General features: G+C 37.8%; 1 protein-coding gene across 7 annotated transcripts in view; it reads left to right on the top strand.

The window, feature by feature from the left end:
* SHPRH (SNF2 histone linker PHD RING helicase) overlaps positions 1-12,010 on the top strand; it is a 90,782-nt gene that overhangs the window by 45,174 nt on the left and 33,598 nt on the right. For 6 of the 7 annotated variants that reach the window (XR_004529281.2, XM_019951812.3, XM_019951813.3 and 3 more), the window contains 3 exons: positions 7,820-8,045; positions 10,038-10,181; positions 11,313-11,414. Coding sequence is in view for 5 of the 7 variants with exons in the window: in XM_019951812.3 (XP_019807371.2) it covers positions 7,820-8,045; positions 10,038-10,181; positions 11,313-11,414 (472 nt within the window). In the remaining 2 variants the exon portion in view is untranslated. Of the gene's footprint in view, positions 1-7,819; positions 8,046-10,037; positions 10,284-11,312; positions 11,415-12,010 lie in introns of all 7 variants that reach the window. The other variant, XR_012324901.1, reaches the window with a different exon arrangement.

Below are 12,010 nucleotides of genomic sequence, written 5' to 3'. Positions count from 1 at the left end.
TACATATATCCCCATATATCCTCCCTCTTGTGTATCCCTCCCACCCTCCCTATCCCAACCCACTAGGTGGTCACAAAGCACCAAGCTGATCCCCCTGTGCTATGCGGCTGCTTCCCACTAGCTATCTGTTGTACATTTAGTAGTGTATATATGTCCATGCCACTCTCTCACTTCATACCAGCTTACCGTTCCCCCGCCCTGTCTCCTCAAGTCCATTCTCTACATCTGCGTCTTTATTCCTGTCCTGCCACTAGGTTCTTCAGAACCTTTTTTTTTTTTTTTTTTAGATTCCATAAATATGTGTTAGCATACAGTATTTATTTTTCTCTTTCTGACTTACTTCACTCTGTATAACAGACTCTAGGTCCATCCACCTCAATACAAATAACTCAATTTCACTTCTTTTTATGGCTGAGTAATATTCCATTGTATACATGTGCCACAACTTCTTTATCCATTCATCTGTCGATGGACACGTAGTTTACTTCCATGTTCTGGCTCTTTTAAATAAAGCTGCAGTGAACATTGTGGTACTTGACTCTTTTTGAATTATGGTTTTCTCAGGGTATATGCCCAGTAGTGGGAATGCTGGGCCTTATGTTAGTTCTATTTTTAGTTTTTTAAGGAACCTCCATACTGTTCTCCGTAGTGGTTATATCAATTTACATTCCCACCAACAGTGCAAGAGGGTTCCCTTTTCTCCACACCCTCTCCAGCATTTATTGTTTCTAGATTTTTTTGATGATGGCCATGCTGACTGGTGTGAGGTGATACCTCATTGTAGTTTTGATTTGCATTTCTCTAATGATTAGTGATGTTGAGTATCCTTTCCTGTGTTTGCTGGCAATCTGTATATGTTCTTTGGAGAAATGTCTATTTAGGTCTTCTGCCCATTTTTGGATTGGGTTGATTGTTTTTTCATATTGAGCTGCTTGTAAATTTTGGAGATTAATCCTTTGTCAGTAGCTTCATTTGCAAATATTTTCTCCCATTCTGAGGGTTGTCCTTTCATCTTGTTTATGGTTTCCTTTGCTGTGCAAAAGCTTTTAAATAGGTCCCATTTGTTTATTTTTGTTTTTTCCATTTCTCTGGGAGGTGGGTCGAAAAGGATCTTGCTGTGATTTATGTCATAGAGTGTTGTGCCTATGTTTTCCTCTAAGAGTTTTATAGTGTCTAGCCTTACATTTAGTTCTTTAATCCATTTTGAGTTTATTTTTGTGTATGGTGTTAGGAAGTGTTCTAATTTCATTTTACATGTAGCTGTCTAGTTTTCCCAACACCACTTATTGAAGAGGCTGTCTTTTCTCCATTGTATATCCTTGCCTCCTTTATCAAAAATAAGGTAACCATATGTGCATGGGTTTATCTCTGGGCTTTCTATCATTTTCCATTGACCTATATTTCTTTTTTTGTGCCCGTACCATACTGTCTTGATTACTGCAGCTTTGTAGTATAGTCTAAAGTCAGGGAGTCTGATTCCTCCAACTCCGTTTTTCTTTCTCAAGATTGCTTTGGCCTTTTGGGGTCTTTTGTGTTTCCATACAAATTTGTGAAATTTTTTGTTCTAGTTCTGTGAAAAATGCCAGTGGTAGTTTGATAGGGATTGCATTGAATCTGTAAATTGCTTTGCTTAGTAGAGTCATTTTCACAATGTTGATTCTTCCAATCCAAGAACATGGTATATCTCTCCATCTATTTGTATCATCTTTAATTTCTTTCAGCAGTGTCCTGTAGTTTTCTGCATACAGGTCTTTTGTCTCCTAAGGTAGGTTTATGCCTAGGTATTTTATTCTTTTTCTTGCAATGGTAAATGGGAGTGTTTCCTTAATTTCTCTTTCAGATTTTTCATCATTAGTGTATAGGAATGCAAGAGATTTCTGTGCATTAATTTTGTACCCTGCTACTTTACCAAATTCATTCATTAGCTCTAGTAGTTCTCTGGTAGCATCTTTAGGATTATCTATGTATAGTATCATGTCATCTGCAAACAATGACAGCTTTACTTCTTCTTTTCCAATTTAGATTCCTCTTATTTCTTTTTCTTCTCTGATTGCTGTGGCTAAAACTTCCAAAACTATGTTGAATAATAGTGGTGAGAGTGGGCACCTTGTCTTGTTCCTGATCTTAGTGGAAATAGTTTCAGTTTTTCACCATTGAGGACGATGTTTGCTGTGGGTTTGTCATATATGGCCTTTATTATGTTGAGGTAAGTTCCCTCTGTGCCTGCTTTCTGGAGGGTTTTTGTAAATGGTCGTTGCATTTTGTCAAAAGCTTTTTCTGCATCTATTGAGATCATCATATGGTTTTTTTTCTTCAGTTTGTTAATATGGTGTATCACATTGATTCATTTGCATATATTGAAGAATCCTTGCATTCCTGGGATAAACCCCACTTGATCATGGTGTATGATCCTCTTAATGGGCTATTGGATTCTGTTTGTTAGTATTTGGTTGAGAATTTTTGCATCAAGGTTCATCAGTGATATTGGCCCGTAGTTTTCTTTCCTTGTGACATCTCTGTCTGGTTTTGGTATCAGGGTGATGGTGGCCTCGTAGAATGACTTGGGGAGTGTTCCTCCCTCTGCTATATTTTGGAAGACTCGAGAAGGATAGGTGGTAGCTCCTCTCTAGATGTTTGATAGAATTCGCCTGTGAAGCCATCTGGTCCTGGGCTTTTGTTTGTTGGAAGATTTTTAATCACAGTTTCAATTTCAGTGCTTGTGATTGGTCTGTTTATGTTTTCTAATTCTTCCTGGTTCCGTCTCGGAAGGTTGTGCTTTTCTAAGAATTTGTCCATTTCTTCCAGGTTGTCCATTTTATTGGCATATAGTTGCTTGTAGTAATCTCTCATGATCCTTTGTATTTCTGCAGTGTCACATGTTACTTCTCCTTTTTCATTTCTAATTCTATTGATTTGAGTCTTCTCCCTTTTTTTCTTGATGAGTCTGGCTAAAGGTTTATCAATTTTGCTTGTCTTCTCAAAGAACCAGCTTTTCGTTTTATTGATCTTTGCTATTGTTTCCTTCATTTCTTTTTCATTTATTTCTTATCTGATCTTTATGATTTCTTTCCTTCTTCTAACTTTGGGGTTTTTTTGTTCTTTCTCTAATTGCTATAGATGTAAGGTTAGGTTATTTATTTGAGATGTTTCTTGTTTCTTGTGGTAGGATTGTATCGCTCTAAGCTTGCCTCTAGGAACTACTTTTGCTGCATCCCATAGGTTTTGGGTCATCATGTTTTCATTGTCATTTCTTTCTAGGTATTTTTTTATTTTCTCTTTGATTTCTTCAGTGATCTCTTGGTTATTTAGTAGTGTATTGTTTAGCCTCCAAGTGTTTGTATTTTTTCAGATTTTGTCTTGTAATTGATATCTAGCCTCATAGAGTTGTGGTTGGAAAAGATACTTGATACGATTTCAGTTTTCTTAAGTTTACCAAGACTTGATTTGTGACCCAAGATATGGTCTATCCTGGAGAATGTTCCATGAGCACTTGAGAAGGCAGTGTATTCTGTTGTTTTTGGATGGAATGTCCTGTAAATATCAATTAAGTCCATCTTGTTTAATGCATCATTTAAAGTTTGTGTTTCCTTATTTATTTTCATTTTGGATGATCTGTCCATTGGTGAAAGTGGGATATTAAAGTCTCCTACTATGGTTATGTTACTGTCGACTTCCCCTTTTATGGCTGTTAGCATTTGCCTTATGTATTGAGGTGCTCCTATGTTGGGTGCATAAACATTTACAATTGTTATATCTTCTTCTTGGATTGATCTCTTGATCATTATGTAGTGTCCTTCTTTGTCTCTTATAATAGTCTTTATTTTAAAGTCTATTTTATCTGCTATGAGAATTGCTACTCCAGCTTTCTTTTGATTTCCAATTGCATGGAATATCTTTTTCCATCCCCTCACTTTCAGTCTGTATGTGTCCCTAGGTCCGAAGCGGCTCTCTAGTAGACAGCATATATATGGGTCTTGTTTTTATATCCATTCAGCCAGTCTGTGTCTTTTGATTGGAGCATTTAATCGATTTACATTTAAGGTAGTTATTAGTATGTATGTTCCTGTTATCATTTTCTTAATAGTTTTGGGTTTATTATTGTAGGTCTTTTCCTTGTCTTGTGTTTCCTGACTAGAGAAGTTCCTTTAGCATTTCTTGTAAAACTAGTTTGGTGATGCTGAATTCTCTTAGCTTTTGCTTGTCTGTGAAGGTTTTAATTTCTCTGTTGAATCTGAATGAGGTCCTTTCTGGGTAGAGTAATCTTGGTTGTAGGTTTTTTACTTTCATCACTTTAAATATGTCCTGCCACTCCCTTCTCTCTTACAGAATTTCTGCTGAAAGATCAGCTGTTAACCTTATGGGGATTCCCTTGTATGTTATTTGTTGTTTTTCCCTTGCTGCTTTTAATATTTTTTCTTTGATTGTTTGATTACTATGTGTCTTGGTGTGTTTCTCCTTGGATTTAATTTTTGATTGTTTAATTTAATTTTTGATTGTTTGATTACTATGTGTCTTGGCGTGTTTCTCCTTGGATTTATCCTGTATAGGACTCGCTATGCTTCCTGGACTTGATTTTTTCCTTTCCCATATTAGGGAAGTTTTCAACTATAATCTCTTCAGATATTTTCCCAGTCCCTTTCTTTTTCTCTTCTTCTTCTGGGACCCATATTATTCGATTGTTGGTGCGTTTAATGTTGTCCCAGAGGTCTCTAAGACTGTCCTCAATTCTTTTCATTCTTTTTCCTTTATTCTGCTATGCGGTAGTTATTTCCACTATTTTATCTTCCAGGTCACTTATCCGTTCTTCTGCCTCCGTTATTCTGCTATTGATTCCTTCTAGAGAATCTTTAATTTCATTTATTGTGTTGTTCATCATTGTTTGCTCTTTAGTTCTTTTAGGTCCTTGTTAAACGTTTCTTGTATTTTCTCCATTCTATTTCCAAGATTTTGGATCATCTTTATTATCATTACTTTGAATTCTTTTTCAGGTAGCCTGCCTATTTCCTCTTCATTTGTTTGGTCTGGTGCGTTTTTACCTTGCTCCTTCATCTTCTGTGTGTTTCTCTATCTTCTCATTTTGCTTCACTTACTGTGTTTGGGGTCTCCTTTTTCCAGGCTGCAGGTTCATAGTTCCCGTTGTTTTTGGTGTCTGCCCTCAGTGGCTAAGGTTGATTCAGTGGGTTGTGTAGGCTTCCTGGTGGAGGGGACTAGTGCCTGTGTTCTGGTGGATGAGGCTGGATCTTCTCTTTCTGGTGGGCAGGACCACGTCCGGTGATGTGTTTCAGGGTGTCTGTGACCTTATTATGATTTTAGGCAGCCACTCAGCTAATGGGTAGGGTTGTGTTCCTGTCTTGCTAGTTGTTTGGCCTAGGGTGTCCAGCACTGTAGCTTGCTGGTCGTTGAGTGGAGCTGGGTCTTAGCGTTGAAATGGAGATCTCTGGGAGTGCTTTCGCCATTTGATATTACATGGAGCTGTGAAGTTTCTGGTGGGCCAGTGTCCTGAATTTGGCTCTCCCACGTCACAGGCACAGGCCTGACACCCGGTCGGAGCACGAAGACCCTGTTAGCCACACGACTAAGAAGAAAAGGGAGAAAAAAAGAAAGAAAGGGAGGGAGGGATGGAAGGAAGGAAGAAGGAAGAAAGAAAGAAAGAAAAAGATAAAATAAAATTTAAAAGTAATTACAATAAATAATTTTAAAATTATTAAAAATAAAAAAATTTTAAAGTCATAAAAAGAAAAAGAAAGAAGAGAGCAAGCAAACCAAAAACCAAGTCCACTAATTATAACAAGCACTAAAAACTATACTAAGGACAGACAGGACCCTAGGACAAATGATAAAAGCAAAGCTCTACAGACAGAATCACACAAAGAAGCATACACATACACACTCACAAAAAGAGGAAAAGGAAAAATATATATATATCTGTATTTAAAAAAAAAAAAGGAAGAGAGCAACCAAATCAATAAATAAATCTACCAATGTTAATAAACTCTAAGTACTAAACTTAGATAAACAAAACCAGAAACAAATTAGATACAGAAAGCAAACCCCAAGTCTACAGTTGCTCCCAAAGTCCACTGCCTCGATTTTGGGATGATTCGCTGTCTATTCAGGTATTCCACAGATGCAGGGTATATCAAGTGGATTGTGGAGCTTTAATCCGCTGCTCCTGAGGCTGCTGGGAGAGATTTCCCTTTCTCTTCTTTGTTAGCACAGCTCCTGGGGTTCAGCTCTGGATTTGGCCCCGCCTCTGCGTATAGGTCGCCAGAGGGCATCTGTTCTTCGCTCAAACAGGATAGGGTTAAAGGAACAGCTGATTCGGGGGCTCTGGATCACTCAGGCCGAGGGAGGGGTACGGATGCGGGGCGAGCCTGCAGTGGCAGAGGCCAGCGTGACGTTGCAACAGCCTGAGGTGCGCCATGTGTTCTCCTGGTGTAGTTGTCCATGGATCACGGGACCCTGGCAGTGGCGGGCTGCACAGGCTCCCGGGAAGGGGGGTGTGGACAGTGACCTGTGCTCGCACACAGGATTCTTGGTGGCTGCAGCAGCAGCCTTAGCATTTCATGCCCATCTCTGGTGTCTGCGCCAATAACCGTGGCTCACGCCCATCTCTGGAGCTCGTTTAGGCAGTGCTTTGAATCCTCTCCTCATCCACCCTGGAACAACGGTCTCTTGCCTCTTAGGCAGGTCCAGACTTTTTCCCATACTCCCTCCCAGCTAGCTGTGGTGCACTAGCCCCCTTCCAGCTGTGTTCACACCGCCAACCCCAGTACCCTCCCTGCACTCCGACAGGAAGCTGGAGCCTCAGCTCCCAGCCCCGCCCACCCCGGCGGGTTAGCAGACAAGCCTCTCGGGCTGGTGAGTGCTGGTCGGCACCAATCCTCTGTGCGGGAATCTCTCTGCTTTACCCTCTGAACCGCTGTTGCTGCGCTGTCCTCCGTGGCTCCACAGCTCCCCCCGACGCCGCCACCCCCCCGCCTCTGCCGGTGAAGGCACTTCCTAGTGTGTAGAAACTTTTCCTCCTTCACAGCTCCCTCCCAGCGGTGCAGGTCCTGTCCCTATTCTTTTGTCTTTTTTTGTCTTTTTTCCTTAGCCCTACCCAGGTATGTGGGAAGTTTCTTGACTTTTGGGAAGTCTGAGGTCTTCTGCCAGCATTCAGTAGGTGTTCTGTAGGAGTTGTTCCACATGTAGGTGTATTTCTGATGTATTTGTGGGGAGGAGGGTGATCTCCACGTCTTACTTCTCCGCATCTTGAAGGTCTCTTCTCTAGCATAGTGTTTGATACATGGTAAATGTTCTATAAAAATGTTAGCTCTTTTTAGTAATACACTTTCTCCAACACAGATTTGAAGTCTTCATCCTTGTGCTAGGGATTAAGCTACTTAGTACATTTAGTAAAATTATTCCTATTTTACAAACATGGAAATTGAGAAGAGAGTAAGTCTGATTGTACTTTTAGGTCATCTTGTGGTTTTTCTGTTTTATTTTTGCATGGTTGATAGTGGTGGTAATTTGTGTTTTGTATTATTTTAATTCACAGAGCAAGATTTTAGCCTGGAATTTATAGCCATTTTTTATTAGGCCAGTTTGCTCTCAAGAAAGCACTTGTCAAATGTATGATACCTCAAGCATTTTCAGAGTTGGCTTGGTTTTTCCAAAAACTTGCAAGCATGATCTTGTAGATATGACGTTGAAAGATGTTGATGAAATTTTTGTTTTTGACCTTGCTATGATATTAGCTCTGGCAATATCATTTTTATAGTACTTGTTACCCACTGACAGTAATTACTGTGGTTTTGTTCTCAAATGTCTTCAGAGTCAAAGGCCAGACTGCAATATTTGAGGAGATGATAGAAGATGAAGAAGGACTGGTGGATGATCGAATACCTACCACCAACCGGGGTCTGTGGGCAATAAGTGAGACAGAGCGATCCATGAAAGCTCTGCTATCGTTTGCAAAATCACATCGATTTGATGTTGAATTCATTGATGAGGGAAGTACTTCAATGGATCTCTTTGAAGCTTGGAAGAAAGAATATAAGGTAACAGTAATTTAAAACTTCCTTCCCATATTAAGAATTCTCCTCCTTGGGCTTCCCTGGTGGCAGAGTGGTTGAGAGTATGCCTGCCGATGCAGGGTACATGAGTTTGTGCCCCGGTCCGGGAAGATCCCATGCGCCGCGGAGCGGCTGGGCCAGTGAGCCATGGCCACTGAGCCTGCGCGTCTGGAGCCTGTTCTCCACAACGGTAGAGGCCACAACATTGAGAGGCCCGCGTACCGAAAAAAAAAATACAAAAGAATTCTCCTCCTTTACATTAATTCTAGTTGCTACTTTCCTTTTTCTCTCTTCAGTTTTTAAAAATCTGCTTTAGAGAGTTGAGGTGTCGTAATTTATCTTTCCCTAAAATGTAATGATTGTAATGATGAATAATAAATATAATAATACTGAACAAATGAGAAGTTTCTGTTCATTAAGTTACTAAAAATCATTACTAAAATGAAATTTATATGAAACCTTTTGTTTTTCCTTGAAAGTGTGTTATTCTAGTCTTAGCTTGGTCTTACACTGCTGTTCTCTGAAATCAGAGTGTGGCTTTGTTTCCTTTTTTGTTTTTTTCTTTTGCTCTGTGAATAACAATCAAACATCAACAACCTTAAAGACTGGAGAACATAGTAAACATTTCTCAACATATAAGACTAGAAACCATTGCAATTAATAATGCACAAAGGGACTCTTCATATTTATACTTAATAATTTCATCATATTATAACTCTATGCTTGAGATTCCAGAATTCATTAATTTTGAATTATTCTTTATATGTGGATTTTTTAATCCCTTGTCCTACTTTGCAAGTGAGATGGGTGAGGAAATAAAAGAAGTGGGTTTTTTATTTATAATGTTATATTCCATTTGATATCTTTTATTTTTTTAATCTAAAGTTCTTGCCTTTTAAAGCAGGATAAAAATTTCTCTCAAGAAAGAAGCTGTGCTGTCTATAATATCAAGTCATACATTTGATAGATTGAAGAATGATACTTCCATAGCATCAAAACCATTGGTTCATAGTAGTTTTTTTCTTTTCACATTACTATTCTAAAAGCAAAAGCACATTAACACAGTAAATTACAGCAAGTCATGGAAGAAACAATACTATATACAGTGTTCATTTGCCCCTACGTTCTTCCTTTGAGCTCAGTTTAGCCACATGGTCTGTGTCAGAGGAGTGCTTATCATGCAGTTCACCCAGATCTTTGTTCATTTGTTCTCCATAACATTGCAGACTAAACCCTTTAACAACAGTGTAAATGAATGAGCTACTGCTACACACATCAATCAGGATCTAACTCAAAGCATAATGTTAGTTAGTGAAGAAAGCAGATCAAAAAATTTTATACTGATTGATAGCATTTTTATAAATTTCAGAAACATATAAAACCAGATTATTAAGGATGTATGGATTAGTATAACTCCAGCAAAAAGTACAGAATAGTAAGTCCAATTCAGAATAGTGGTTACCCCATTGTTGGGGGTTGAAGGAAGAATGTGTGAGGCAAGAGAGTGATGCAGTTGAGAAGGAACACAGGCTTCCTAAGGAACTGGCATTATTCTCTTTCCTAATTCAGATGATGTGGACTCAGTTGTATACTTTAATATTCTCATTATCATATATACATATTATTTTGAGAATGTGCAATATTTTATAATAAAAAGTATTTCTTTAAAAAATAAAGCAGAGATTCCACCAGTCTAGTATTGATCTGTAAAGGTCTTTGGTCCTACCAAGAAATCTCGGGGTATGCTGTTCCTGAGATTCTGAAGAGGCAATACACTATAGTGTCCTGTGGAGATTATTCAGACCCACTGCCTCATCCTAAAAATGGCCCAAGAATTGCTTGTACCTTAGACCCGTAATGAAAACACTGTGTATGATTTAAGACCTCAGTGAAGACTCTTGACCAAGGGACATCTTGGTGGTTTTAACCAGTTTTAATTATGTGCTTTACCACTGTCTGTCTTTTCTGTTCCTTCAGTTGCTTCATGAATATTGGATGGCTCTGAGGAATCGTGTGTCTGCTGTTGATGAGCTTGCAATGGCTACAGAACGACTAAGAGTACGTGATTCTAGGGAGCCAAAGCCCAGTCCACCAGTTCCTCATATCATTGAACCACATGAGGTAATTTGCAAATGAATCACAGAAAAGAACACAGCAAATAGATGTCACAAAAATCCAAGATCCATAGAAGGGATAGAGTCAGGGCAGTGATGTCTTCAATAAGTAAGTGTTTCATATCTGCTCTTCGTTTGAGCCATATGAAGTTGTTTGTTTTTGTAGTAGGTCAGAGATGAGCAATTTCATGTCTAATACATGCTTAGCATTCACTGTTTGGGTGCATTTGCACGTTTGTTTGTTTCTCTCCACGTTGCATATTCATCTATTCTTGAGCACCTTTTGCGTGCCAAAACCTAAAGATATTCTTGGTCAGTTTTTAGACGTATGTCCTATTACTTCAGCTTTTTCAGAACTAAAAAAATCTTCCATGAGAACAACCAAGAACTGATTTTGCACTGTTTTCCTTTGCTAACAATGAACAGATATTGACAACTTATCGTCTGTTAAATTCCTCTTTGTATCTCAGAATTAAAAAAATAACTCCACCAACCTTTTTTCTTCATATTAAAAATATTATTTTCTTTAGAATTTGTTTTTATTCCTTTAATCTTTTAAATCTTTTTTTTCCTATAAAGCTTGAAGACTGTAACTTAGAAAAACTTAGAAATATTCATTATATACTATTTCACTTCATTTTTAAAATAGAATTCTCAATAAGTTTTAAGTGAAAACAAATTCCTCTTTTTTTTTTTCTGTTACCATATTCTACTGGCGGGGGGGGTGGGGCACAGAAAGGAGGAGCAGAGAGATTCTTCCTTGGATTTCTTAAAATCACTTCATTTGTATGGCCAAAGTAGCATACCATTTTATTTTTCTTTATCGCATGAATGTATTACTGAAAAATCATACACAAATAGCCTTTGGTTGATTTTTAACCTACTTCAGGTATATAGGGAAGCTTTTTATTTAAAAGAATTCTGCCTTGAATTTTGTCTTCTATACAGTAAAATATATATATTTTTTGAAATATGTTAATATTATCTAGTATCCCTTTTGCAAATTTGAGTTTTCACATGTAAATATGTTTTCATAAAATAGGACACTTTTTAAGAAAGAATTAAAATAGAAGAATTGAGCATGTTTAATATAATGTTACCATCTTAGAATAAAGAAGTTGTTTTGTTCTGTTTTTAGGTAGAACAAAATCGTATAAAACTACTAAACGATAAAGCTGTTGCTACATCACAGCTTCAGAAAAAACTCGGGCAGCTTCTTTACCTAACTAACTTGGAGAAGGTACTGTTTTTAAAAGATGCTACTTTTTCCCATACTGTATTATCAATAAACCACTTTATTGACTCCTTTCATTTAATCTATTAGTCCCCTAATTAATGGTATAGGTGTTTTTTTAATCATTCTTTTATTTGTTTGTGTTAGTTATGTGAGTCAGAACACTAGCTATGTCTGCAATAGCTACACAGATCACAAAAGAAGATGATATCTATAGAAAATATGTTATACAGATAATGTAAAGGGTATGCAGTATATAGTATAGCACAATGTAAACAGACTGTAGTTGGAAGCCTTGAATAGTGAAAGTATTACAACATACCACTCAGCAAAGATAAACGCATGCATCCAATAACGCATACACGGATTCTTTTAATTTGTTTTTTGAAACTGTGTAGTGTGTTTGGAAAGCTGCTAAATAAGAGGACGTGGAAACGAATTATTTAATGTAATTCACAACATATTTTCTTAGTAGTAAGCAAAGTACTGTATTGGACTTTGATGAATATAATTCCATTTTCTGGCAAGAATAAATGGGAGTGGCAGAGTAACTTATCAGAACAACATATAATAGTAGATTTTTGGATAGGGCAAATGAAGGA

This window comes from Tursiops truncatus, chromosome 12 (genome assembly GCF_011762595.2).
Source record: "Tursiops truncatus isolate mTurTru1 chromosome 12, mTurTru1.mat.Y, whole genome shotgun sequence".
NCBI classification, from domain to species: domain Eukaryota; kingdom Metazoa; phylum Chordata; class Mammalia; order Artiodactyla; family Delphinidae; genus Tursiops; species Tursiops truncatus.
Note: the sequence above shows the minus strand (reverse complement) of the source record. Positions and strands in the feature narration are given on the sequence as shown.